This window comes from Ursus americanus, chromosome 8 (genome assembly GCF_024610735.1).
Source record: "Ursus americanus isolate L20-20 chromosome 8, mUrsAme1.1.p, whole genome shotgun sequence".
NCBI classification, from domain to species: Eukaryota; Metazoa; Chordata; class Mammalia; order Carnivora; family Ursidae; genus Ursus; species Ursus americanus.
In genome coordinates, this window is record NC_142134.1 from 79,381,643 (window position 1) to 79,409,212 (window position 27,570).

The 27,570-nt window shown below is 54.2% G+C and overlaps 1 protein-coding gene across 5 annotated transcripts in view; it reads left to right on the forward strand.

Moving 5' to 3' along the window:
* Positions 1 to 2,199: 2,199 nt before the first annotated feature.
* TBC1D14 (TBC1 domain family member 14) overlaps positions 2,200 to 27,570 on the forward strand; it is a 99,272-nt gene continuing 73,901 nt past the window's right edge. For 3 of the 5 annotated variants that reach the window (XM_045789519.2, XM_087864301.1, XM_087864303.1), the window contains exons 1-2: positions 2,621 to 2,754; positions 11,909 to 12,647. In XM_045789519.2, coding sequence (XP_045645475.1) covers positions 11,926 to 12,647 — 722 coding nt within the window. In that variant the 5' untranslated portion in view covers positions 2,621 to 2,754; positions 11,909 to 11,925. Of the gene's footprint in view, positions 2,239 to 2,620; positions 2,755 to 9,921; positions 10,011 to 11,908; positions 12,648 to 27,570 lie in introns of those variants that run through there. The other 2 variants (XM_045789515.2, XM_045789518.2) reach the window with 2 other exon arrangements.

Genomic DNA, 27,570 nt, shown 5'->3' on the forward strand with positions numbered 1-27,570 from the left:
TCTTGTAGACGCGGAAAGGCTCCTGGACACAGCCAAGGACGGTCAGCCAGTCCTGGGCCCGGAACTGAGCCGAGGGAGCTGACGGCTCGTGCTTGTCTACCTCAAGCAACAGCTTTGCAGCCCTCGAAGGAACAACCGGGCTCAGAATCATTCTGGGGATCTCAGGGTTCGGTCTGCATGAGGCTGGATGGCTTTCCCACAGCATGCGACAGAGCTGGGGCCGGGCAAGCACCGCCCTAACACGGTTGTCTCCATGTTACAGAGGGGCGCTGGGAGGCGCCGAGGGTCTCACAGGTGACAGGCGTGCAGACGCCCACATAGCTTTTCTCCGTCCTTGCATATTTAACTGTTAGGCTCACTGAGGGTGTAAGTGACTGATGGGCCCCAGGGAGGGGCTCTGGGCTGGGGCAGGGAGCTGGGGGGGGGGGTGGCAGGATGGGGAGAGGGTGTGGAGAAGGCAGAGAGGGCGCCACTTGTACATCTGCGGGCCAGACTTTTTTTTTTTTTTTTTTTTTGGTTCTGGATTCAGAACAATGGTTCCTAGTCATTGTGGGGTTTTATTTTATTTTATTTATTTATTTTTAAAGATTTTATTTATTTATTCGACAGAGATAGAGACAGCCAGCGAGAGAGGGAACACAAGCAGGGGGAGTGGGAGAGGAAGAAGCAGGCTCATAGCGGAGGAGCCTGATGTGGGGCTCGATCCCATAACGCCGGGATCACGCCCTGAGCTGAAGGCAGACGCTTAACCACTGCGCCACCCAGGCGCCCCCATTGTGGGGTTTTAAAACCCTAAGCCTCAGAGTGAGGGCGGGAGGGGATCTGGGGGAGTTGCAAGAAGCGCTGTAAAGACGGACGTACTAATCCTATTTATTACATTGCTAATTAAGTCTGGCCCGAAGCCAGTCTGTACTTTTAGTGTTTTCTTAAAATAAGCAGGGGAAGGCGGGTTGGGGTTTGAAGGAGACCCAGCATTTTTCCTTAAAACCACCCAGAAATGGAAGCATTTGTAAAACTTCTGTTATGCACCAAGCACTGTAAGGGGTGTTAAAGTATTCTCATAAGAGATTGCCTTTTAAAAATTTCTCACCCCTCCTGCCGTCATAACTAATAGGTGCTAAGAGGTTTGGTGTTTTTTTTTTTTTTAACATTTTATTTATTAATTTTTAAAGATTTTATTTATTTATTTAACAGACAGCACAAGTAGGGGGAGCAGGAGAAGGAGAAGCAGGCTCCCCACTGAGCACGGAGCCCAATGCAGAACTCCATCCCAGGACCCTGGGCAGACGTTTAAGGGACTGAACCACCCAGGCGCCCATGAGAGTTTTTAGACCTAGGACGCAGGCAGGAGAAACAAGCCAGGGGTTCCTTGCCCCAACACTAACGACCGTGGCTCGGGCAAATGCATCTTCCACTGCATGCTTCCAGATACTCCGTGAAGGAGACATTACCCTTCCGTCCCTGCCTGCTTTGCCAGTTCAAATCCTCCTTCAGATTCAGCTGATGTTTCCCTTCTGGTAATTCTGCCAGCGACAGCCCTGAGGGCGGACTCCAGGCCTCCTGGGTCCCAGCCACTGAAGTCTTCCCTCTGTTCTTGATAGCTCCAGAATTTAACAATTTCAGCAAATATGTAAGTGCCAACTACGTGCCAGGCCCAGGGAACACAGTAGTGCACAAGATAAACCCGCTTTGGTCCCAGGAGCCTAGATCCTCGAAGGAGGGCTTCGCCTGGTCTTGGAGAGCGGTTCCAGGCGAAGCACCCGGCTTCCGACCCCTCTCTGCTCCGGTCCCGTGATGGGACCCGGGGCCAGCGACCTCATCTGCCACTCTGCATGACGGCTTTTACCACAGACCCGGCTCAAACTGTATCCCCCTCCAGAGGCCGGGATTTAATAGGCCTGGGAGTGGCAAGGGCGTCGGAATTTTCAAAATCCTCAGGGACACTAAAGCGCAGCCAAGTGTGGGAACTACGGCGCTCGGCACCGTGTAACAGCTCGACTAAGAAGAACTATCAGAATTGCCCGTTTTACAGATCAAGAGACTAAGGCCGGCCCGGGATGACGCCGAACCCATGTTCCCCATGCACGCCCGTCCGCGCCGCACACCTGCCCAGGGCCAGGGGCGCCCATCGATGCGCTCCGCCGCTCGGCTCCCCAGGCCTGGTCCCTGCCCGCTCGTGCCCCTTCCCCCTCCCGGCCGCTTCCCACTTCCAAGATGGCCGCGGGTGGAGCCGACCAGGTACGGAGGCCACTGGCGGGTGTCCACGGGGGCTGGGCGGACTCGAAGATCCCCTCAGCCCGCCCCTCGCGGCTCCACTGGGCCCTCGGGAGAGAAAAGGGCCAGCGACGCCGCTCCGGGGCCCGAGCCCGGCGGGCGAGCGGCCGAGGAGTGGCAGCGGGGCGAGCGTCGAGCTCGAGGAGCCGCGGCGGCGCGGCGGGGGGCGGCAGCCGGGCGGAAGAGCGGCGGCGGCCGGCAGGGGGCGGGGCAAGGGCGCGCGGGGCGGGGTGGGCAGGGGGCGGGACAGGGGCGCGCGGGGCGGGGGCGGGGGCAGGGCGCGCGGGGCGGGGCGAGGGCGCGCGGGGCGGGGCGAGGGCGCGCGCCGCTGTTGGCCGCGGGCAGCTCGCGCGCACCTGCCTGCCCGGCCCACCGCCTGCGGCGCGCCCAGCGTCCTCGCCGCGCAAGTTGCGGGTCCCGGGGGGCCTGGGCTGCGGGCCCGCGGGCCCAGGGGATGGCGTCGGAGCCACGCTGACTCCGGTACTGAGGGCCTCCGGCGGGGGTCGGGCCGCGAGGAAGGGAGGGGGGTCGGGGCGCGCCGGGCCGCTGCCACCTGCTGCTGCGTCGGCGGGAGAAGGAGGCGGGCCGGGCCGGGGCGAGCGGGTTCGGCGCCGGCCTGGGCGCCCCCTCGCCGCGCGGCCGCCGCTTCCCCCCACACGGGGGGAGCGCGCGGGGCCCGGGTGACATCGCGGGGCCCGGCGGCGCCCGGCTCGTTCGCCCCTGAGAAAGACGCGCGCGCTGACACGCTTCTTTTCCGGAACTTGACGAAAAGTTTTGTCCCTCAGGAGCGCGGGGCTCCCCAGCCCGAGAGGAACTGGCTCGGCGGGCGCAGCTGGCCCTCCGGGGTCTCTGACCCACCTCCCCCGGGAGACCCCTCCGCTTTGGGGTCCCGGCCACCGGGACCCTCTCCACCCCGGGATCACCTCCATCTTGGCACCCCCCCCCCAAAGATTCCTGTCTATGTCGGGGCCTCTGACCCCTGGCCCCTCCTACCTCGGGAACCATGGAAACCCAGGACCCACCTTGTTGGGGGCCACCAGCGTTTGGGATCCCCGACTCCTGGGACTTCCCTCCACCGTGGAGCTCCACTGTCGCTAGACCGCAGGACCCCACATTCTCAGACCTCCTGTCTCGGGGCCAGGGACTCCGCTGGCCTCAGAGACTCCCTTTCCGGGGCCACAGACCGCCCTCTGTGCAGGAGAGACGGGGCCTGGGAGCCTTCCCGCTGGGCAGGCTGAGAGGCCGGAGCTGGTGTGTGTGTGTGGGGGTGCTCCACAGGCGGCCCTCCCTGGGCACGGAGCTGCCAGGAGGAAGCTTCGAGGGTGAGGCCGTGATGTGGAAGCCTCAGGAAGCAGCAGGACTGGCCCCTCAGATTCCAGGCCTCGGCTGGAGTAGTGGGCATTTAGTGGCCAGAGCCCTACCGGGCCAAAAAACCGCCCCTTTTTTTGTTTTGAAATTGCACAGCACCGTGTTCTCTGGTTCAAAATTGGAAGCTTTGCTTTGGAAAGTTCTATGTGCAGGAGGCTCCTGGGCATCCACTTACTTTATTTCCTGAGGAGGAAATAAAGTTGAGGGTGGCATCTTTGGAACCCTATCAGTAGGATGTTAGCACTTCCTTGTTGTCTTGACATCCTTTATTTTCTAATTTTTTAAGATTTATGTATTTATTTATTTATTTGGAAGAGAGACAGAGGGAGATGGAGAGTGTGGGACAGAGCATGCTCATGGACCTGAGCAGGGGCTGGGCAGAGGGAGAGAGAGAATCTCAAGCGGACTCGCCACTGAGTGCGGAGCCAGGTGGGGCTCGATACCGGGACCCTGAGATCATGACCTGATCCGAAACTAAGAGTCAGGTGCTCAACCAGCTGAGCCACCCAGGCACCCCCCCCCCCATCCCTCCCTTGGCTTCCTTTACAGATGGGTTGCGTCTGCACACTCTTAGGTGCTTTGCCTGGACCCAGCTAGTCTTACAGCAGTCTTGGAACACTGCCTCTTGCCCAGTTTATCTGGCCAGTACCAACCCATTCCCCAAGTGTGGGAATGACTTCTTCCTGACTTCTTAACCCCAAACCACCCAGGCTGTCTTCGTTGTCGTATATATTTGGTCCCTGTAGTTTGTGGGCACCACCTGATCCCCAGCCCTAATGAGAACGTGGCTCAGGGTTATTGAGTGAATATACCCTTTGGGAAACATTAAAGGAGGTAACGTAATTGGTCCAGGGTCACCCAGCTGGCAAGACGCACATGTGAGATTCAGACTGTGCCAGGTCACTAGGCCAGGTTCAGCTCACCTTAGTGTCCAACACGGTCCCGACAGGTCCTGCTCAGCCCTTTGCTTTGTGCTGAGCTGAGCTCACTTCCTCCTTGTGAAACAGTTTTCACAGTGTGCCCCCAGCCCACCCCCACATTCAGCCTCAGTGCTGCCTTGCCTGGCCTCTGTTGATTTCGCCATTCCTCTCCATTGCTTCGCCAGCCCTGCGGCCCACTGCCCCACTCCCCTCTGTCCAGTGGGCGAAATTCTGTCTTTTCGTGCCTGCACTTCCTCTCCTCTGTGCTCTGTTGAAGTCCTCTCTAACAGTGAGGACCTGCTTATCAGAGCAGCTTGTTTTAGAATCTGTCTCCCCTGTGGGTCAAAGCTTCTGACCATCACGTCCCCAGCCTCCACACAGGGGATGCCTGCCCAGCATATGTGGGTGCTCGTGGAGCTTGGGGACCTTGGGGAAGATTTGCCATCAAAATAGACATTTATACATAACATGTAGGGAAGATTTTAGGAAAATGAGTGGGTGTCATCTGTTAATGTTTGTTTTAGGACGGTTATGAAATTTCTAGGGCCTGAATTGTTAAAGAGTTCTAGATTGCCAAGCTGGAAGGACCTCAGGTAGATCGGCTGGGCTCATCACCTCATTTTACAGATGGGAAGTTGAGGCCCAGAGCTTAGGGCCACGGAGCAGGTGTGAGGAGAGATGTTAGTGACAGGGAGAAACCATACGGTGAGGCTTGCAGGCACAAAGTGGCTGAGTCTGGGCTTTGTTTATGCAAATGAATTGCTAAAATAGTGGGCCTGAGCCGGCTGGCCCTATCTAGTGCCCAGGAAGAAGTAACACCAGCCAACATCTTCTGAGGTTTAACTCGTGCCAGGCATGATTCTGAAGGCTTTATTTGCCTAAGAAGATAGGGTCTATTATTGTTCCCCTTTTACTACATGGAAATGTGGTCACAGGGGAGTTAAACTACTGCAAGGTCACACAGCTTGCACGTGGAGGAGTCAGGATTTGAACTTCAGGCAGTCTTCCTCCAGATCCTGCATTCTTTTTCCCCCTTGTGCATTTCATTTTTAAAAACCTTTCCCCTGACTTCTAACTACAGAGACGTGTAAAAATTGTTAAGCATTTAGTTTATTGATTATTACAAAGCTTAGGGTCTGTTTTCTTAAGCATTCCAGCAAGCTGGTGTGGGCTTTGATGTCAGACCTGGTTTGAATCCAGTTTCTGCTGCTCTGTGACCTTAGATGACTTAGCCTCTGTTTCTTCACTGAGCTCGGCAGGCTTGTGGTGAGTAGAGCATGGGATGGTACCTAGCAGGTTTGGTTCCTGGTGAATGTTTAATAAATGGTTTTCTCTTATTAATAATTAAGATTATAAGTTGTGCTGGTTTTGGTAAGCAGTCTGAATGTCCTCCTCAGCTGTCAGTTGCCTGTCAGTCACTTTATAGGTACTTATGATGAGTCACTTTGGTAAGTCACTATATGTAGCCGAAACATTTTGGGGTAGTGGGTCCCACCCCCACTGCCTGTGCATTGAAAGTCCTTAATTTAAAATGTCCCACCTGTGCCTTTTTTTTTTTTTTTAATTTAACATAACCCCTTTTGGGCAGTGAAAGTTACATGTCTTTTCCTTAGGGTTGTGAATGAGCCTTTGGGGATCTTCACCAGCTTAAGCCTAATTTCTGCCTGGCTTGCTGATGGGCCAAAACTCATTTAAACAATATTCTGTTATGTTCAAGTCACCTGAAAGTTGCCGTTCATCTTCCAAAGGAGTATATTAGAACTTCTAAGAAATTCTTTTTTGGGATTGTTTTTATCCTGAAGAATAACCCATTTAAAAATCAAATTACTTTTGTGGTTGACCTTTCATTCTTCATAATGCAAATTGACCCATTATTTTTTGCAGCGGGAAGAGTAAGCACGCGGGAGTCCTCCCCAGGCCGGCCCCACCTCTGGAGCCTCGTCTCCCTGTCTGTGAGGTGGTAATGAGGGCACCGGGAGCTCCGGGGGTTGTTGTGAAGGTTACGAAGATGGTGGGTGTGAACTTGGAACACCGGGCCCAACATAACGCACGCCTGGTGAGCAGAGGCAGCTGCTCACGTTAATTGTCAATGCCGAGGCCCCGAGTTCCGGAACACCCTGTGCCTTTCTTTCCAGGGTCCTTTTTGTCTAAGCCATGGCATTAAAAAGAGAAAGCAACTCAGAGTGGTTGGTGCTTGTGGAGCCCTCTACAAAGCAAGCTAACTCACGTGGGAGAAGCTATGTGGATCGGGGGTGGGGGGGTCTCCTGGGTGGTAGACCTCATTTCAGAGGCTTAACTAGCCTGTTTCTCCTGACTGGTCCTGCCCTTCAGGGTCAAGGTGAAGGCCTGGGGGGGGGGGGGCACCAGTCCTACCAGAAGGCTGGTGTTTCACCAGAATTCTCCTCAGGAAGCATGAAGGACCCCAAGGGGCCTAGTGTGGAATGACGTGGGTGTTGGAGAGAGAAGAACAAGTGGGGCCTTGCCTGTATGATCACGGGCAGGTCACTGCATCTGGCTCAGCCCAGCTTTGTTCCCATCTGGGAAATGGCAGAAGACAGTCTGCTTTTTCACAGGAGGGATGAGGATTTAGGGAGGTTCTCAATGTCTGTGTTAGGGCTGCTTGAGTAGCAAAGCTCACCGAGGGGCCTTGGAGTCACGGACTTGGGTTCAAACCCCCACCGCTGCCACATAAAAGTGGAGCCATTGGGTAAGCCATGGGTCTCAGTGTCCTCCTCTGTGCAATGGGGATAACACCTAGTACATAGGGCTGTGCGGGCTGTAAAGCAGAATGGCATGTTAGGAGCTTAGAGCAGGGCCTGGTACTCATTAAATTGTAGTTTTATGGTGATTCAGCCTGGTGTTGGTGTTGCAGACCTGGTCCCGCCCTCTTGAAACTTTGGCTTTGTAACAGATGGGTTCTGAGGCCGTGGCTGACAGAAAGGAGCAGTGTCTGTCTTCTCTTAAGATTAAGGGTACGGGGAGCGGGGAGGGCACCTGGAGGCTCAGTTGTTGAAGCATCTGACTCTTGGTTTCAGTTCAGGTCGTGATCTCAGGGTCGTGGGATCAAGCCCCGCGTTGGGCTCCGTGCTCAGCCTGGAGTCGGCTTGAGAGTCTCTCCCTGCGTTTGCATGCATGCTCTCTCTGTCTCTGTCTCTAAAATAAATAAATCTGTGAAAAATGAAAACATGAGAAGATTAAGTGTACAGAAATCAGTGGTGGAGCCCGGCTGATGGGACGCTTGGCAGCAAAGGCAAGTATACCCTCCTTGGAGGATCCGGGAGAGCCGCGGTGTCCCTGGCGCTGATGGGGATGTGTGAGGAAGCAGCCCCCTGCAGCATCCAGAGAGGAGCCCAGACGGGGAGGAAGTGCCCGTGGACAGGAAGCAGCCACAGGAAGATGAGGGCCAGAGGATGTCTGCATGGGTGGGCAGCAGCATTGCTCCCTGAAGCCGCCCATGAGTTTAGGTTTTCCTGCCGGGGACATAACTAAATCATTCGGGTTTGGCCTCATAAGCTGCTTGTTGATGAAACTTGGTCAAGACCTTGTCCCACTGCTTTTGAAAGAGAAGAAAATTAAACTGTTGTTCAAGATGGACTCGTTTTCCACAGGCTCATTCAGAGTCCCTAGCAGAGCTGCTGTGGGCTTTCTGACTTGTCTTGGAGGCCTAGCCCTGGCGGGGTGAGGGGTGTGCCAGTCTCTCGGGGCGCTTACCCTCTCCCCTCGCTGCAGAACACGGTTTCGTGACTGGTAAATGAAATGCAGATTGTCTTGCTTCCTGGAGTGAAAACAGCCGTCCTCTGATCTGTATTGACGTCTCGTGTTTTTCCCTTGTCTGGGAGGTGATGACTGGTCATCCTCAAACTTGTATGCATGCCTCGCATGGCTGACCATGTGGGCCTGGAGGAGGTGGAGGGCCTGTGAGGGCTGCCGTGGCCACTGCTGGGGGCGGGGGGTGGTTGTCTCAAGCTTTGGGAAGCAAGCGTAGAGGGGGGATGTCTCTTACTTTCCTGGACCCTCGCGCATTGACCATTCCTCCCCAAGTAGTGCGGTGGCCGATGGGGCACAGGATGGTCAGCCCGGACTTGTTGCCAGGAACTCGAGGGGAGGGAGTTTCTTCCTCATCTCGTTATGTCCACGGCTCACCTTGTTCTTGAAGCAGAACCCACTCGCCGCACGTGTTTCTTGGTTGGACTGTCCCCGAAACCTGCCCTCTTAGAACCTAGTTGTTAGTAATAATTAACTCAACAAATAGATTTTTGAGTCTTTAATCCATGCCAGGCATTTGGCCAGGCAGGGGTATCTGGAACCTGTTAGCCCGTTGCCGTCCCGTAGCTTAGGAACCAGCGGAGGGACGGGGGCAGCTGCGCAGACAGTTGTCTTAGAGGCGCGGCCAAAAGGAGCCTCAGAGGAAGGAGGACCTGCAGCTTCCCGGGAGAGTAGGGGAAGGCTTCTCAGAGGAGGTGGCCTTGGGACTGTGCTGTGTCTCCTTGTGGCACCTGCTGCCTGATCCCTAGGGGCTCTGGGTGCCCTGCTGGGGAGGACACCCAGGCCGTGGGGTTTGGAGAGAGGCGAGGGTGACAGCACGAGGCTGCTGAGGCCAGTAAGGCCGGGTCGGGAGGGCCCTGTGCCAGATCAGGGAATTTAAGCTGATCCTGTCTTTAGAAAACGTGTGACTTGGAGGCAGGCCATCTGCAGCTGGCCTCCTGGCCGGCTTCCAGCGTCCACCCTGCAGCCTCTTTCAGAAGCGAGCGCGTTGTGCCTGCAGCCTCCCCCTCCAGGGCACCGTCGGAAGGCAGGTGCTCTGGCGTGTGGCTTCTGGTTTCATGGGGCTGGTGGCCCCAGGCGGAAGGGTTTGAGGACAGGTGGCCTTGGCCCGTGTGGGGTTGGTGTGAGAGCATGTTGCAAGCAGAAGGACATTTTTGCTTTTAGGTTTATTTCCCCAAAGGCTGACAACCTTGTGTGTGAGGTTTAAGGAACTTCACTTGGACTCGGAGCCAGCAGAGGCATCAAAGGTCATTCGGCTCCCTAGAAGAGGCCCTTGTCCTGCTGGCCCGGCCCCCTCACAGAGGAAGGAGGCGTAGGGAAGAGGCCACGGCCAGGCGGCTTTGGACCCTGTCGGACCTGCTTCGCCGCCCTCGTGCTGTGACAGTGGCGATTCTGAGAAGGGTCCTTGTGTCCACTCGGTGCAGCCTTTGTGCTCTGTGTGTTTGAGTGTCAGCTGCAGTGTGAAGGCATTTTTTGCAGGTACTCAGCTCTTCGTGTGGCTGAAGTAGAGGAAGTTCACGTTGACTGGGCACGCACTGTGGTCAGACGGGGGTGTGCCGGCACTCTCAGCGAGCCTTCTCCTTTCACGTATCCCCCGACCAGCCGTGACTTTGGTGGTGTGGCCCACTTTCCTGCTGGCCAGGGGGGAAGTTGAGGCTCAGGAAGGTTACACTTCTTCCCATGGTAAGCGGCGGAACCCGAATGTCAGCCGGGCAGGTCACTGGCTTTCAGCTCTGTTTGCCGTGAGGATGTCCTCTTGTATTTCTGGCTTTTTGCCAGTTTGACCTGTCAGACTATTGATGGTGTTTTGATGATTCTAATAACTCTTGACATTGCGAGAGATTAGCTCTTCACTATGTGCTAGAAATGTTTCTTGCTGTATTTTCTTTTTAATTAAAATAAATGTAGAAGTCTCAAGTTTATGTACATTGGAATCTCCGTGTGTCTTCCTGTTGTGAATCCTGTTGTTTCACGGCATGGCTGAGTTCAGGGATGTCCTGGGCAGGGGCTTTGACATAGTTGGCGGTGGCCTTGCCTGGAGGAGCTCAGGGCTGAGGACTCGGGGTGGGGGCTCCAGCCCAGGAAATCGAGGGCAGGATGGACTGTGGCCTGAAAGTGTGTTCATGGGGGCTGAGGTGCTGCCCACGTTGTTTGGAGGGTGAGCTGAGGTTTTGCTTAGTAGGTTAGAGAAGCACTTGATGGAATAGGTTTATAATTTTGTTTTTGTATTAGATCCTTATTTTGTGTTTTTGTTTTGGTGTAGTGCAGTGTGGTTCCGCCTTCTAAGAAAAATCGTAAAACATCATGGTTGAATCAGTTAGTACAATATCATGATTAAATAATTCTTCCTCACTGGGTCGTATTCAAGTTTTTATATACAGTTCTGTCTATTTCTGAATTCTGCATTTTGATTCATTCCTTCATTTTTTTATTTTTTATTTTATTTATTTTATTTTATTTTTATTATTTATTTTTAAAAGATTTTATTTATGTATTTGTGAGAGAGAGAGGCCGAGAGAGGGCACAAGCAGGGGGAGTGACAAGCAGAGGGAGAAGCAGGCTCCCTTCTGATCATGGAGCCCAGTGTGGAACTCGATCCCAGAACCCTGGGATCATGACCTGAGCAGAAGGCAGACGCCTAACCAACTGAGCCACCCAGGTGCCCCTTTATTTTTCCTTTATTGACTATCTGTTTTCCCTGACCCAGCCTTCTACCTGGGTCTTTATAACTGCACACCAAGCTATTCATCCACTAGGTATGGCCTATATTTTGGGGTCGGTCCCATAGATCCCAGCTGTACTGCCAAATAACGTTACGATCTTGGACCCATTTCTTAACCTGTCTACGCCTTGGTTTCCTCCATGGTAATGGGGATAACACGTCCTACCTTGTGGACATGTGGAGGGCCGTGGCTGACTTGGATGTACTGGAGTCCTCTCAAGGTGCACGGCATACACAGTGTAACTTGTTTCCTGTCTTGATGATGACATCTTGATTTTAAAGCTCTCTTGGAACAAGTAGAACTCCACTTATGTATGGGTTATGAATTCACGCACTTTTGACGGAGGTGTTCTGTTCATTTATTTTATTTTTTAAGCAGTCTCCACGCCCAGCACGGAGCCCAGTGTGGGACTCGAATTCACGACCATGAGATCAAGACCTGAGCTGAGATCAGGAGTTGGCCGCTCAACCGACTGGGCCACTCCGGCGCCCCTTCTGTTTATCATTTTTCAAAAAACATGAAAAACAAACAACCCTCTCTCTGCCTGGCCCTGTCCTCACACCTCTGAGCTGGCCTGAGGGTCAGACCTGTGACTGGTGGGGTGCCGGTGATGATGAGCAGGGGGATTGTTTAAGTAATTTTACCCCTGCTGTAACCTTTGTTCGGCTTATTTTATGTCGTGGTAATATGTGCTAAAACTCTAGCTTCTGCTTCTGAAGTAAAACTTGGATATATGGGACTTTTTTCAAGGATTTGTTCCTAAAAAGGGCATCAGAACATTTGAGCCGTACAGCAGAGGAGTGTGTCTTAGGCTTTTATAGCCACTGTCTTAATTTCCATTTTTGTGTTTTTTTCTAGTTTCTCCTTGGACCAAGATGACTGATGGAAACCTCTCCACCTCTACAAATGGCGTAGCCTTGATGGGCATTCTGGATGGTCGGCCGGGAAACCACATTCAGAACCTGCAGCACTTGAGTCTCAAGACACCCAGATCCCTCTCGTTGCAAGAGTATGGGCCCAAGCTGAAACTTGGTCCTTTAGAAGATCGGCACAGCCTTAAGTCCGTGGACTCGGGCATTCCTACCCTTGAGATCAGTAACCCGGAACCTGTCCCCTGCAGCGTGGTCCACGTGAAGAGGAAGCCGTCGGAGTCGGAGATCGTCCCCGAGCGAGCTTGCCAGAGCGCGTGCCCACTGCCGTCCTACACGCCCCCAGCTCCCAGCAGCGCCGAGTGGGAGCAGAGCGTGCGGAAGTCGTCCACATTCCCCAGGACGGGCTATGACTCGGTGAAGCTCTATAGCCCCACCTCCAAAGCCCTGAACCGCAGCGACGATGTCTCCGTTTGCAGCGTGTCCAGTCTCGGCACAGAGCTGTCAACCACACTGTCCGTCAGCAATGAGGACATCTTGGACCTCGTGGTCACGAGCAGCTCCAGTGCAATCGTGACCCTGGAGAGTGACGATGACCCACAGTTTACTGATGTCACCCTGAGCTCTGTCAAGGAGACTCGTGAGCTGCGCCAGCAGGACTGTGTGGATGGAACTGAGGATGGGAGTAAACTGAAAATTTTGGGACCACTTAGTAGCTTCTTCACCAGGTAACACCGTCTTTGTCTCTCCGAGAGTTAGGTTATCTGGACCGGCTGCCCTATTCTCCTCCGAAATGTGCTTTGTGCTTCCTGCCTTTCTAAGCAGGCCCTGAGTCATACAGGTGACTGTATCTTCTCCCCGTAGCCCGCAGTCCTGTGCAGTTGTGGGTAGGCCTGGTCCGGAGGTGATTCTGCTGTTCGAGCCCTCACCGCTCGCTGTCACCTCTGTGTCCTTCCCTGGCTCGCTCGCACACTTTGTTGTCATTTCCTGGCCTCCAGCCTGCTGTGGCAGACCCACAAGTGGCCACTGCTAACAGATCGGCAGCCTTACTTGGTCAGCTTTGTCCTCTGAAGGGCCCTTTATGCTCATCACTTGAGCTGCTTGGGCCAAGCAGAGGGTTAGGAACCCACGTTCCATCCCCGGCCCCCACTGGCATAATGCAGGGCTGGTGTTGCCAGGCAGCCCTGGCCCTGTGTTTCCGCAGGGCTGTGCACTGGACGCATGTTCCGACGCTGGCCCTGTGGCCGCTGCTTCCCCCTTAGGCTGGGACCAGGCCACTTGGTTGCCAAACCAGGGCCTGTGGGGCCCGTGTGTCTTCCCTCGAGCCCTGGAGGTACAGCTCCCACAGGACCTGCCTCTTACCTGTGCTCTAACGTTTTCATTCAGCAAGTGTGTGTGTCCCTGGCTCTGCTCTTGGCAGGGAGTACGGGAGTAGTATGACCATCAGAGTGTTACAGGTAATGACTTGGGTTGGGCTCACAGGCCGGGGGTGGTAGGTGGGGACACATCAGTCAGTCATATAAGCAGTTGTGGACCTCTGGGCCGTGCAGTGCTGCGAGAAGCAGCACAAGGGCCGTGAGAGGGTGTGCAAGGGAATGGTGACCTGTCCCTAGCTGCTCGTCGGGGGACTCATTGCTGTGGTCGACTCAGTTTTCCCCTCGTGTGTTGTAGCAAAGCCCATGTAAGGCACTTTGTGGTACTGGTGTCCCCTTCTTTCTTTTTACAGATTTATTTATTTGAGAGAGAGAGAGAGCAGAGGGGAGGGGAGGGGAGGGGCAGAGGGACGAGGAGAATCTCCAGCAGACTCCCTGTTGAGCGTGGAGCCAGGCCCGGGGTTCGAGCCCACAACCCTGAGCTGAAATCAAGAGTCAGACACGTAGCTGACTGAGCCAGCCAGACACCCCTGGGTGTCCCTTTGAGGTGGTGTGCCGTGCTGGCTAGGGTCAGCTGGAGACCTCTGTGGCTGTGGGCACGAAGGTTAACTCACCGCAGCCCCAGCTGCTTTGTCATCTGAATGTGGAGCTCGTCTCGAGTGAGCCCAAGACAGTTTTGAGTGAAAAGATGTGCGGTGCAGGCTGTGGCTTGTGGGCACCCCTCCTCTCTGATGTGCCGACAGCCAGGCGGCAAGCTGCTCTCGTCCCAGAACTCCCTAACCCAGGACCGCCGTCCACGGGAGGAGCCCAGGAGCTCTGGGGGAGACAGTCACTGTCCCTTCTGAGGCCATAGCCCCAAAATAGGTGGTTGCGGTTCCGATTTGTGTGGCCGAACTGTTCTCTTAGATCAGTGTTTTCAGCATTTCTTATGTGTACCTGTTACACACGGGGTCCTCAGGATCCATCCCGGAGCCCCAGAATCATAATCTCAGGGTAAGGGCTTGGGAGCCAGGCTTTGGGAACCATGTGGGGGTTCTGGGCAAATTAGGAAATGTGATTTGGAATGGGGGAAGCAGCCTAGAGGAAAGAGCTGAGCTTTGAATTGAACAGACCTGCACCTGCATCCTGGCTGTGTGACCTTGAACAAGTTACTTCACCTCTCTGAGTTCATTTTCTCATCTCTGAAATTGCATTGAGTAAGTGCCCACCCAGCACAAGGTGCCTGTTACGTTGTTGATATACACGGTCCTCTTACAAGACCTACTTCGTGTGGTGGTCTCGGGGATGAAATGGGGTCACGTGTGTAAATCAGGATCGGCCCAGACAGAACAAGCTGTCAGGTCTCAGTCACCGTGACCATCATGGCAGCACCTTGCTCTGTCTGCTGCCTTGTCTCACCATGGGGGAGCCTCTTCCCCCTTTGAAAGGGAACACCACTAATTACTGTGCATCATTGCTAAAGCCCCTGTTTTTTTAATTGAAGTGTAGTTGATGTACGCTCTTTTGGTAGTTTTCAGGTGTAAGACGGAGTGATTGAACTCTTAGGTCTGTGAGTAAACGATCTTCGAGGTGGTTCTCAGCACCACCTGTCACCGTACAAAGTTGTTACCTGTTGTTGACTACTTTACATTCTCTGTGTTGTACGCCGTGATTTTTTGTCTTATTTATTTTATAACTGGAAGTTTGTACCTTTTAGTCCCCCTCTCCTACTTGGCCCAGGCTTCTCTTCCTTCCCACCAGGTTGCTCTTCATATCTCAGTCTGTTACTGTGTTGTTTTGTCTTTTAGAGTCTACACATAAGTGAAATAGTAAAGCTGCTGTTTCTTGATAATCTTTCATAGCTTTGTGCCACAGAAATTAAATGTTTCCTCTTTGTTTTATTCTCTGGTTCTTGTCTCCTTACCCCTTTTATAAAACATTAAAATTAAAAAAAAAATCTTATGTATTTAAATAATCTCAGTACCCAACATGGGGCTCAAACTCCCGACCCTGAGGCTGACAGTCGCATGCTCCACTGACTGAGCCAGTGAGACACCCCCTCCCTTGCCTTCTAATGACAGCGACTTTATTGTGAGCCGTCATTAAGCAGTTTTGGAAAGCAGGTGGAATGTTAATGACAAACAGGTCAAAATATATGATCTCATGGGCTGAGTGTAGTGAGCTTTTTGTCCTAGAGTCTTAAAGTGTTAGAGGAGAGTTTCAGTCTAGCATTCCTTTGAGGGGGAAAAGGGTTCTGTGGCAAGAATGTTTGGAACCCACTACACATTTTACAGGTGAGTTACACAGCGGGCCTGGCTCACAGTAAGGCCTGTATGAGTTTTGTCAAGGGCAGGGCTGGGGCTGGAGCTGGGCCTCTGGGGTTTCCAGCCCAGGCTTCTGAGTCCTCCTGTTTCTCTACTTTATCCCCTGCGCCTAGGCGTCTTCCTTTACCCTAGTGCCCATCTGTTCTCCTTGTCCTCACTGAGTCAATTTCTAGGAAATTGTAGGAGGAAGTGGGGGCAGTAGTGGAAGGCTGGTCTCGGAGAATGGGCCTCAGAGAAGGGGTTGGACACGGTCATGGACCTAACTTGTGGCCCGAGGGGGTGGACCGGTTGGTGGCCCTGACTGCTTGATGAGTGTAGCCTGGGTGAGACAGGAGCAGAGAAGTGAGAGGATGGCTGGCTGGGCCCGACCACTGCCCCCTGGAAGCTGCGGACCCAGCTCCTCTATCCCTTTGACCTGCTCTTCATCCGGGCTCTCAGAAGCCCTGTGGTGCGGATTCTACCCTGAGCCGAGAGGTAGTCCTGGTCCTTAAGGAGCTCACAGCTGGTGGGGGAGACAGAGCAGGCGTGGCACGGGTGGGGGGCATGAGTGCTGTCAGAGTGTGAGTGTGTGAGGGTGCTGATGCCAGGGCTGGGTTCAGTGTGAGCTCTCCTATTTAAAAGCTGTGTGACCTTGGGCAAGTTCTTTTGCTCTTCTCTAAGTGTTAAATGGGGCATAAAACTGCATAAGGTTAGAGAGCAAATAGGTAAGCACACAAGTAGTAAGTAGTAGCTATATGTGATGCTAATATTAATGTTACCGCTTCTAAGAAATACATTGTTCTGAAGTTTTCTCTAGTTCTTGTCCTAATGCGGTGCTTACTCCGATCAAAAGTTATTACTGAAAAAGTTAATCAGGATTTCTGCACTATTGACATTTTGGGACGGATAAATGTTTGTGGTGGGGCCGTCCTGTGCCTTGAAGGCTGTCCAGCAGCCTCCCTGGCCTGTCCCCCCCAGATGGCGGGAGCCCTTCCCAGTGACAGCGCCAGGCATCACCTTCTGTCCTGGGCAGGGAGGGCTGGGCGGGCTAGGCAGAATCACCCAGCTTTTGAGAGCCACCCTGCTGGCAGAGTGTAAATGTTGGTGTCTGTTCCCTGAAGGAAATTTACTAATGTAATGTAATTTGAGCAGGATCCTCCTGGTGTTTGGAGACAGGGACTGTGTTAAGGGATTCTGTTCCAGCCGTGTAGTTGAACAGTGTTCATGTAAACACTTGGGCAGCAAAGATGAGAGGAATCCAGTAACACACATGTTTTCCACAGGAGACGGCTTGTTTCTGTGATGCCAAGGGTTTCAGGCTGCTAATCTGCACGGGCCTGGAAGGTAATGATCAGCTTTGACCACCTACGGCTTCTTTTAGCGCCCGTCATGCTGCTCTCAGCAGAGATGGTCTGGGTGTCCCTGCCGAGGGGCGAGGCTTGAGCTGCAGTGGAAGCAGGGAAGGGCCTTGCGGAGGGGAGCTGTGGGGCGGCTGGGAGGCCTCTGGCTGTCTGCTGTGCTGATGCATTTCTCTGGTCTGCTTCCCCACTTGGCTGAGAGCCCCTGGGGCACAGTCTGTGTGGAGCTCACCCCAGCGGCCATGAGCTGTCACACAGAGAGGAGCGTGCCGGGGGAACTGGAGCTGCTCGGACCCAGGTTCGAACCTCGGCTCTGCCATTTTTGACCTGTGTGACCTCAAGAACCCTCCTTTCTGTCTGCGGTCCCCTGTGTGTACTGGGTGGCGGGGGTTCATTGCACCTCTTGGGAGGAGTGGATAGTCTTAAGGGAGACGGTGTGGAGGAGTTGTGGGCAGAGCACATCCCCAGTGGGCAGCTTGGCTTTCTGGCCCTGCTGTCTGCTTTTGTTGGGGATTCCCATAAGATTCCACAGTTTTTAGGGGTCTCTATAAGGAAAAGTGTGAAACCACTGCTTTGAGAAAAACAGATCTTTAAGGCATTTGACTTGGTGTGGATGCGCTCAACTGCGGCTCGTAGGCTCTGGGGAGTCCGTAGCTTGGAAGGCGCCGTGAGCAGCGTGGAGGAAGGAGTGGGCTCCTTTCTTTCTCTTTTTCTCTTTTATTTATATATTTATTTGTTTATTTATTTATTTATTTATTTTTTTAAAAAAGATTTTATTTATTTATTTGACAGAGATAGCTAGCGAGAGAGGGAACACAAGCAGGGGGAGTGGGAGAGGAAGAAGCAGGCTCCCAGCAGAGGAGCCCGATGTGGGGCTCGATCCCAGAACGCTGGGATCACGCCCCGAGCCGAAGACAGACGCTTAAAGACTGCGCCACCCAGGCACCCTTCCTTTTCTCTTTTTTTAAAGAAACTATTTTTTTTTAAGGGAGGGGGAGGGAGGGGGTGGGAGAAGGGGCAGAAGGAGGGAGAATCTTAAGCAGGCTCCATGCCCAGCAGATCCCGACCGAGCCAGCTGGGCGCCCCTGCACTGCCTCTGGGAACACGCGTGCCGTGATCGGATGGTGGGGGGGTGGGACCGGGAGAGCAAGAGGAGACACGCCGTGGTCAGGGCAGGGTCTGCAGGCTGGAGCAGACGGGGGCACTGCGCACGGCTCTCCCTTGGGGCGCGGAAGTTCCTCAGTGGGCAGAGGGCATCGTGTGTGAGCAGCTGGAGAATGCTCTCCCCTCACACTGTTGGAGTTAGCCAAGCGCTCCCATGTGCGGGGCGAGGCTGCGGTCAGCTCGAGTCCGAGCCCATCCTGGGGTGGGGTAGGTGGAGCAGAATCAGCGGCAGGCCTGGGCGTCCAGGAGCGTGAGAGGCAGAGAAGAGTTTAGCCAGGAGCCTAGGAGGGCGGTTGCCGTTACGGTGACTGCACATCTGTGAGGTGTCTCAATTATTTAGGGTACTGTCCTTTGTGCGTGGAGGGTTTTCACTGGCACACAGTTAGCCTCGGTCCTCTGACCCTGTTTGGATCAGCCCGCTCCTGGGGTTTCCGTGCCTCTGTGGACTTCTCGTGCCAGGTAGGTCTTCGGCAGCTCAGCCCTGCGGCATGGAATGCCCACCTTTCTTTTCCGACCGCTGACAACGCTAAGCTGCTACCAACTCTTGTTTCAGCACCTGCAAGGTCCTCAGTGTCCTGACTCCAGCCGAATTCATTTCGAGGGGGTTCTTCCAGTGTGGGGAGGGTGCGGCGCATGGCGCGGGAGCCACAGGCGGCCGGTGTCTGTGCGGGGCCCGCGCTGCTGCAGGAACCGATCGGAGAGCCAGGCGGGCAGCGGCACAGCGTGCTCACCGAGAGCCGCCGAGCTCAGGGTGTGCTGCCTGCCCGTGCTTTGTTTGCTGTGCCTGCTTTGTTTCCTTCGGGCAGCAGACCACACACGCAGTTTCTTGAGTATCGGCACTGTGCTGTGCATTGTGCTAGGCCCTTAAATATGCTTCTCATCATGCATTTTATCAAGAAGCATTTACTGAGGGGCACCTGGGCGGCTCAGTTGGTGAAGCGTCTGCCTTTGGCTCAGGTCATGATCCCAGGGTGCTGGGATTGAGTCCTGCATTGGGCTCCCTGCTCAGTGGGGAGTCTGCTTCTCCCTCTGCCGGCTGCTCCCCCTGCTTGTGCACTTGCTCGCTCTCTCTTTCACAAATGAATAAATAATATTTTAAGAAAGGAAATATTTACCGAGCATCTGCCATTTGCCAAGGCACTGTGCTAGGTGCTTGAGATTCATTTGTGGACGAGACAAAGACCCTTGTCCTTGAGGAGCTTCTATTCTAGTGGGAGGAGGCAGATGATACCCACAGTAAGTAAGTGGAGCACAGATGTCGGCGGTGATCGGTGCCGTGGGGAAAACGAGGCAGCAGAGGCAGGAGGAGAGACTGGCCAGGGCGGGCTGTAAAACAAGCTGGTCAGCGGGGCCCCCCAGGTGTACTTAAGCAGAGACGAAGGAGGTGGGAAAGTTGACCCCGCAGACAGCTGGCAGAGCAGAGACAGGCAGGGAAGGGCTGGGGTAGGCCTGGTGACTAGAGAAGAGGACAGAGGCCTGGGACGGACCGAGTGAGCCATGGGGGGGGTGGAGATGAGGTCAGTGGGACCAGGTCCTGTGGGGCCTGCGGGCCCTTGTAGGGCTGCTTTGAGCCACAATGGGGGGAGCAGCTGCAGAACTTAGAGCAGAGGAGTCGTACTAGTTGTCTACTAGTTTGCTACATGGCAGATGACGAGTAACCAAATAGCGGATTAAAACATCAGTGGCCCATCATCACATGGCTGGGTTCTCTCTCGGGGTCTTACGAGGATGAAACCCAGGTGCTGACCGGCTGAGAGGAAGGAGCTGTCGGCTTCCTGGCTCGGTCAGGTCATTGGCAGAGTTCAGTTCCCTGTGGTTTTAGGACTGAGTCTTTGGTTCCTTGATGGCCGTCTGCTGGGGGCGGCTTCTTGTTGCTAGATGCTTCTCCTATTCCTTGCCATGTGTCCCCGCAGTGTTCAAAGCCAGCAGCAGAAAATCCGCCTTGTGTATAGTCCTTCTCACGCTTTGAATCTCTTTTGCCAGGGAGAGCCCCAGCTGGCTTTAAGGGCTCACTGATGAGGTTAGGCCAACCAAGAATAACCTGCCTTGAAACGATCTGTGCCATACGACACAACCTGAGCATGGGGACGACTGTCCCCACATAGTCATAGTTTATACCCACACTCAAGGGGCGCTGGGGAGGTGGGGGCAGTGTGGAGTGAGTTTGAGAAAGAGCAAGAGGAGGGAAGTTGCTATCAGCAAAGGCAGTTGGGAGCAAACAAATGGGGTGATAGCTGGAGGAAGAAGTGGTATGAGGTTTCTTTTTCCTAAGACTGGAGAAATAGGTGTTTTTGTTTACTGTTAAGAACAACCTAGTAAAAGAGCAAAAGCAGACATAACCAGAGAGAGGAGGACTTGCAGAGCCATGGCCTTCAGCGGCATCTGAAGGCGTGGGATCTGGGGCCCACGCGGACAAACCGGCTTTGGCTGCGTGGAATCCTCTAGATTGAGAAGCAGTAAAGCAGAGGATGTGGGCGCAGAGGCTGGAGGACAGACGTGGCCGTGGGGGTCTGTGGGAGTCCTCACTGTCTTTATTTAGTGTGAGTGGATTACTCTGTTGTTTTCAGTGCTGCGTCATTGTTTTTCTGTGTGTGAATATAGATTTTTAATTTCAGTATATTTCTTTTTTTAATAGACTTTTTTGGAGCAGTTTTTTTTTTTTTTTAAAGATTTTATTTATTTATTTGGCAGAGATAGAGACAGCCAGCGAGAGAGGGAACACAAGCAGGGGGAGTGGGAGAGGAAGAAGCAGGCTCATAGCAGAAGAGCCTGATGTGGGGCTCGATCCCATAACGCCGGGATCACGCCCTGAGCCGAAGGCAGACGCCTAACCGCTGTGCCACCCAGGCGCCCCCGGAGCAGTTTTATATGACAGCAAAATCACACAGAAAGTGCAGAGTTGGGGTGTGTTGCTGGCTCAGGCAGTGGGGCATGCAATTCTTGATCTCAGGGTCGAGAGTTCAAGCGCCAGGTTGGGCATGGAGCCTACTTAAGAAAAAGAGTGTGCAGAGTTCTTCCCATAGAATCCCCAGCTGCCAGTGGAGGCACAGCCTCCCGCGTATCAACATCCTGACCAGAGAGGTACCTCGTGTCAGTCAGTGGACCTGCGCGGACACATCGTCATCACCCTGAGTCCACAGTTTGCGGCAAGGTCATTGTCACTGTGCGTTCCGTGCAGAGTGACCCTATCCGTCGTTCTGCTGTCACACAAGGAGCTGCACTGCCCTACACAGCCTCCTCCACGCTCCACCTGCTCTCCTCCCTCCCCACACACCCCTGGCAAGCACCCATCTTCTTCCTCCATGGTTTTGTCTTTTCCAGACTGTCATGTAGCTCGAATCCTAACAGTGCGGCCTTTTCACACTGGCTTCTTGGCTTAGTAATGTGCATTTGAGGTTCCTCCCTGTCTTTTCATGCCTTGATGAAGCGCATTTCTTTTTAGCACTCAATAATATCTCATTGTCTGGAACGGACCATTTATTTTTTCATTCATCTACGGAAGGACATCTTGGTTGCGTCCAAGATTTAGCAGTTATGGATGAAGTGGCTGTAAAAATCTGTGCGGGTTTTTGTGTCGACATGAGTTTTCAACTCCTTTGGGTAAACACCAGGGAGCCTGATGCTGGATCGAATGTCAGAGTATGTTTAATTTCAGAAGAAGCTGCCAAACTGCCTTGTAGAGCAGCCATCCAGTTTTGCATGCCCACCCGCAGTGAGTGAGAGCCCCTGCAGGCTCTGGGACTGCGGTTTTCTTGTGAAGTAGGAAGCAGGGTCCTCTGCTGACAGCGAGACCCGGGGATGGGCCCCTGAGTGGAGGAGGTGGTGTGATGAAGGAAGAAGGTGCGAAAGTCATAATGGGGAGTGTGATTGCGGGGGAGGGTTGCAGGATCTGGCTCTGTGGTTGGAGAGCAGGCAGTGTGCCTGTTGGGCGTACATGTGCTGGGCACAGGCGTGTGTGTGCGCGCATGTATGTGTGTGCGCACGCGTGCGTGCCATGGTTGTAACTGTGCTGAGTGAGTAGGGTGAAAGGAGGGACAGGCAGGATGGTGTAAGCTGGGTAAGGGCTGGGGAGGTCAGGAGGGTGAGCGGCTGCAGAAGGAGGAAGGACCAGTGGGGACCTTGGTGGGTGGAGGAATTGGAGGAGCCAGGCAGGACGATCAAGGCCTGAGGGTAGTGGGGTACCTTCATGGTGTGGATAAACGGGCTTCGGTCGCACAGCTAGTTGGCCGTGGAGCTTGGAGGGGTCAGCCCCCACCTCGACCCCTGCCCTGGTCTGTCTGATGGTAAAGCTCTACCCTGAACAATCACATGGTATTCCAGCCGCATCTGGTGAATCCTCCAGGGAGGGTTGAAGAAAGGAGGCAAAGCGCCTTCATTTGACCCCTTTCTGGTACTGGGTCGGGGGAGGGAGGCGGCAGTTCCATCCCAGGGGCATTGTCATTTCTGGGGCTGCTTCGGTGGGCTGGCCACGGGTACGAGAAACTCCCGTTGATGAACAGCACCTCGTCCTGAGGGAGAGGTTGGCATGGGGTGCCCTGCTCTGGGCACTGTGCCTTGGCGTGGACGCAACCTCATGTGATCCTCTGGAGCGGCCCAGGCCACGATGGCAAGTGGGGAAGGAAATGCCAAGGGGAAATGTCCAGGAGGAACGTGGACCATCATCATGCAGGGCGTGGGCCGTCACTTCCTCTTCTTCAGTCCTTGGCCTTCTCCGGGGGACCCCATCCTCCTTCCAGCTGGCTGCTCGCGGCCCATGTTCCTTTGGCATTCCCCACCAGGCACCAGCCTGGACAGCCTCCCTGCCTGGGGCCACGGCTGCACACAGTGGGGCTCTCTCACTCAGGAACACCTTCTCCATGCTTCTCTGAGGATCTGCATCCTTGCATCGTTTCTACAAATGCTTACGCACTGTCAGAAGGGTTCCCTCCAGCCTCACGCGCCTCTGTGTGTCCCAGAGTGCCCTTGTTCCCACCAGAGGGGGCACAGAGAAGATGTTGGGTGTGGGTTTATGTGTGTCCCAGAAGCTGCCCAGGTGCTGTGGCTTTGGCTGCCGTCCTTCTGATGGGCCCGATTTCCCGGGTGTTCAGGTCCTTGGTCCCTCCTGCATCTGCACTCCCAGAGCGTTTGTTGGGACCAGAGCCCCTTGAGCCCCAGTGTGGGGTGCATGCAGGTGAAGACCTGGGTGCTCAGGGAGGTCCCAGCAGCTGCCGTTGCCCGGGCTGTCGTGGGCTGCAGCCCTGTGTGGGAAGGGCCGTGGAGGCCGCAGTGAAGCCTCCCAGATGTCACAGGGATGGATATCATCCCAGCTCTGCCACTTAACTCCCCCCGCACTGGCAGCAAGTTACTGTGTCCCACATGTCAAACGGAGAATGGGGCAGGTGGTCTTCTCCAGCAGGAGGAACCTTCCCGAATCAGCGGCTCATCTGCTTGCAGCACTCCTTTCCTCTTCCCCCAGGCTCGGCGACCCCCTTCTGGAGCAGGTTGCACTTCTGCCCCTCACTGCTGCCCATACTGCATGAGAGGAGCCCACTGAAGATTGCCCCAAGAGTGGAGTCCCTGGCTCCCAGCCCAAGCAGCCACCATTGTTCGGTGCCATCGGTGGGTCCCCTCCCAGCCTGGGTGCCCCTTGAGGGCCTGAGTTTTACCCATCCCGTGCGGGCACCTCGTTGGAACTCAGTAAACATTTGTCAGATGGTTGAGTTGAGATATCTTCCGTGTCCTCAGCGAACACCTCCCCAGGCTTCCGACAACCCCATTCCCCAAATGAAAGTAACAGGTGCCATTTGTAGTCCACTGCGGGTGCACGGTTACAAAGATGCTCCATGTCAGGTGTTAGGTGCCAGGGAGAAATAAGCCGCAGGGTGTCAGGAGAGGAACGAGGGATGGGGGCCCCAAGCTCGTTGAGAAGCAGAAACCAGCAGACTCAGGTCCCACGGTGCCTTGCGTGCCCTTCGGCCTCGCCTCTTTTGTCCTCTGGGGTCTTACGTTAGAGGCGGGTGCTGCCTGAGCTGTCCGGTATGTCAGCCACTAGGCACACACAGCAGTTTAGACGATGAAAGTCAGCAGTCTGACTCCTCAGCTGCACAAGCCACATTCTGGGGCTCGGTGGACAGCCCACATTTGTGCTTTTCCGTCCCTGTGGGAAGCTCCATTGTTGGGCGCTAGTCTGGATGGTCTAGGTGCTGATCTGGGACTTTACCTTTAGCCTTTGTTCTCGTCGACGCAAAGAAAGCAGCACACGATGCGGTTGGGGAAGAAGCGAATCCAAATGGAGCTGAGGGAAGCCTGCAGAAAGCACCATTGGCTAGGACCCCCGGGGGAGGGCAGGAGGCTGAGGCAAGGTGGCCTGTTCTCTCCTCTGGCTGGGGGCAGCAGCTGCCTTGCACGGTGTTGAGAATCTCACTCGAGGTCCTGTCTTGACAGTGCCTCTGAGCTCTAGGGCACATTTTAGCATCCGGGGCGCTGCACACAGTGGAGGTGGAAAGGCTTGCACCCCTGAGGCGTCCCGTGGTGCCTCCATCCCGGAGACCAAGACCCCGCAGGGCATTCAGAGAGTGCAGTCGTAGAGCCGGAGGCGTGAGTTTCTGTTCTGCCCATCTGGTGGGTAGCTGGGCACCTGGCTCCGTTTCCCTGGACCTCGGTTTCTTATCTCCAAAATGGCAGTACCAAGGCCGAGCGTACAGAGTGCTTGGCACAGTGATCGCTGTGTTTGCGCCTCACCAGAATTTGTTAGGGATCTGTCTGCCTTATTACTTGAATGAATGAGTGAGTGAATGCTAGTAAGTGCCAACCTGCCCAGGAGAGGAGCAGCAGAAGAGGAGACGCGAGAAACAAAGGATTGAATCAGTCCTGAAGGCTGAACGGGATTGACTTCCTTTGCGTGTTTGATGACTTGGGTAAGAGCTGGCCACCAGCCCGGCTTTCCCGTGATCCTGCCAGTTCGCTGCTAGATGTTGAACTTAAGGGAACGAGAACATGTTCTGTGTCCCAGTGGGTCTGATGATCTGTTGTCCTTCCCTTGGGTGGGTTAGGAAACTTCTGTTTGAGGAAAGAAACCTTTAAAGTTCAGCCACTTTTCGTTGGGTGTGGACCTGGAAATTCCCGTTTGTCTCCGGTGGGGCGGGCAGGCACCTGCTGTGGAGCGTTGGAGGCAGTCAGGAGGGGCGTGAGCCGAACCGAGAAGGAACTTCTTCGTCCTCCACGTCTGTTTACACACGTCCCGTTCGGGAGCCAGATCGTGTTCCTGATAAACCTCGCAGGCTACACTGATTTCTCTGTAGTGTTTCTGCCCTGGCTTCTGGGAGGTGCGGATGTCCTTAGAAATCCCACACCCGTGAGGGGCCTGAATGGCGCCTTCGGTTAAGCGTCCGACTCAGGTCATGATCTCGGGGCTGTGAGTTCGAGCCTCATGTCAGGCTCTGTGCTTAGCACAGTCTGCTTGTCACTCACTCTCTGTCTCTCAAGTAAAATCTTTTTAAAAAAAGGAATTTCACACCTGTAAGCAAGATAGTTTTGGGGAGTGGGGGAAAGGAGAATGTATTTGTTTGGTGCAAGATTCATTCGGCTTTCTGAGTGTATGCACTCCGTGCACTGGCACTCTTTGGAAATCGTACACTGGGTCTTTATGGGAACTCCCAGATTTCTGTGTCTAGATACTTTGCCAGTCTGCCTTCTATCTGTCCCTGGTGAGGTTATGGCCAGCCTGGGAGGGGTGATGCAGTAGGAAGTGCAGGACACCGTGGGAGATTAGCAGTCTGTGAGGTTTGGAGAAACCCACAGGCCTCCCCATTCCTACAAAGCAGGTCTCTCGCCACCGACTGCTTCCTGCACGCGCGTTGACCTCCCTTTGCCCAGCGGGTGTGGAATCTGTTCTACTTAGAAAACGTTCACTGAGTAACAGAACAATTAAAGCTATCTTGTTCTATTTTCTACCTATCAGCGCCTGTTCTAAAGTGTTTATGGATATATTTTATTTGTAGGACACTGAATATTTGGCAGTGGGAACATGAAATTCTCCTGTGCCTTCTGTGTTTTTCGTGTGCACACACAGATTGCCACATCAAATCCGCTCGTTCCTGTTGATGTGAAGTGAGCTGCGTTTGTAACCGAGAGTTGTTGTGATTTCAGTTTTGCTGATTCTTTGTTGTGAGTAGTTGTGGTTTATCTCAGGATTCCTGTAAGGTTCTGTAAATGGAAGAGTGATGAGTCATCCAGATTTGCCTAATAGCCGTTTGGGGCCTGCAACGGTCCAGTTTTCCTGTTAAGTCCCCTTTGCTTCCAGCCAGAGGCTTTTCCAGTCCAGGCTCTGTGTATACGGTGTTACGGGAATAGCACATGTCTGCAGGACTTGGGAAACTAGGTTTGGATCTCAGTCCTCATTTCTTTTAGGTTTCAGATTTGGGTGTGAGACCTATTTCCCACCAGGAGGGGAGATACGGGGAAAGTGGTGCAGAGGTGGAGGGGGCCTGGCCTGGGGAGGGAGAAGCGGCCGAGAGGCCCAGTGTACAGGGACACTGGCTGCTGGGTCAGCCCTCGTCCTAGCACCTGAGGAGTCTTTACCCCAGAATAAGCAGGTTTTATTCGTTTTAGAAGTTCCTTTGAAAACAGGTATTTTTATTTTTAAAGCAGAAGAAATAGAGTGGTGGTCAGAGTCCGTGGGGATGACACGAACGTGTGTTTACTTGTGCCAGTGTTAGCTGTGGTAACACACTTGAAGTCTCTGCGGCGGCACAGGCGCGATGGAAGTGTGTGTGCAGCTCCCACTCTCCCAAAGTCTTTCTGTCTCGTGGCTCTGGTGATTGCACCCTGAGTTCCGCGGCTCCTCTGTATCAAGACACGAAGGGGAGCGCTCCGGTAGGGGTTGGGGGGGCGGATTTGGGGCCCGGCTGGCAGTTGGAACTTGGTCCCATGGCCAAGTCCACCTGGAAGGGAGGTTGGGAAATGGGACCAGTGCCCAGCACAGTGAGGAAGTGGGTTTGGCAACAGCTGGGAGCCTGGGCCACTTTCAGGATCATTTTTTTTTTTTTTTTTTTGACCCCCGTTCACCTCTCTCCTTTTTCATGAGGATTAAATGCCTGGACTTGATGAGTTGAATGCATTGTTATTCTCTTGCCTAAACGGTAGTTCCCACCACTTGTGGGAGAAATTCCAAAGTACTTGGTGTGGCATAAGGAGCACTCTGGACCCACCCCTGCCCACCTCTCAGACCTCTAGCTCCCATTTTGTGCTGTAGCCATACCTAGAGTTCTCTGAACCAGCTGTGTCTTGTCTCTGCACCCTGGCCCATTCTGTTCCCTCTGCCTGGCAAACTCCTGTTTGTCCTTTAGGATTCCACTTAAGTGACACCTCCTCTAGGAGGCCTTCTCTGATCGCCGCAACCCCCGCCAGGGCCTTCATTAGGATCCCACAGCCCCCGGACTTCTGCGACAGCATTGACACCCTTCCTACCCCTCAGCCGTGAGCTTCTTGGAGGCA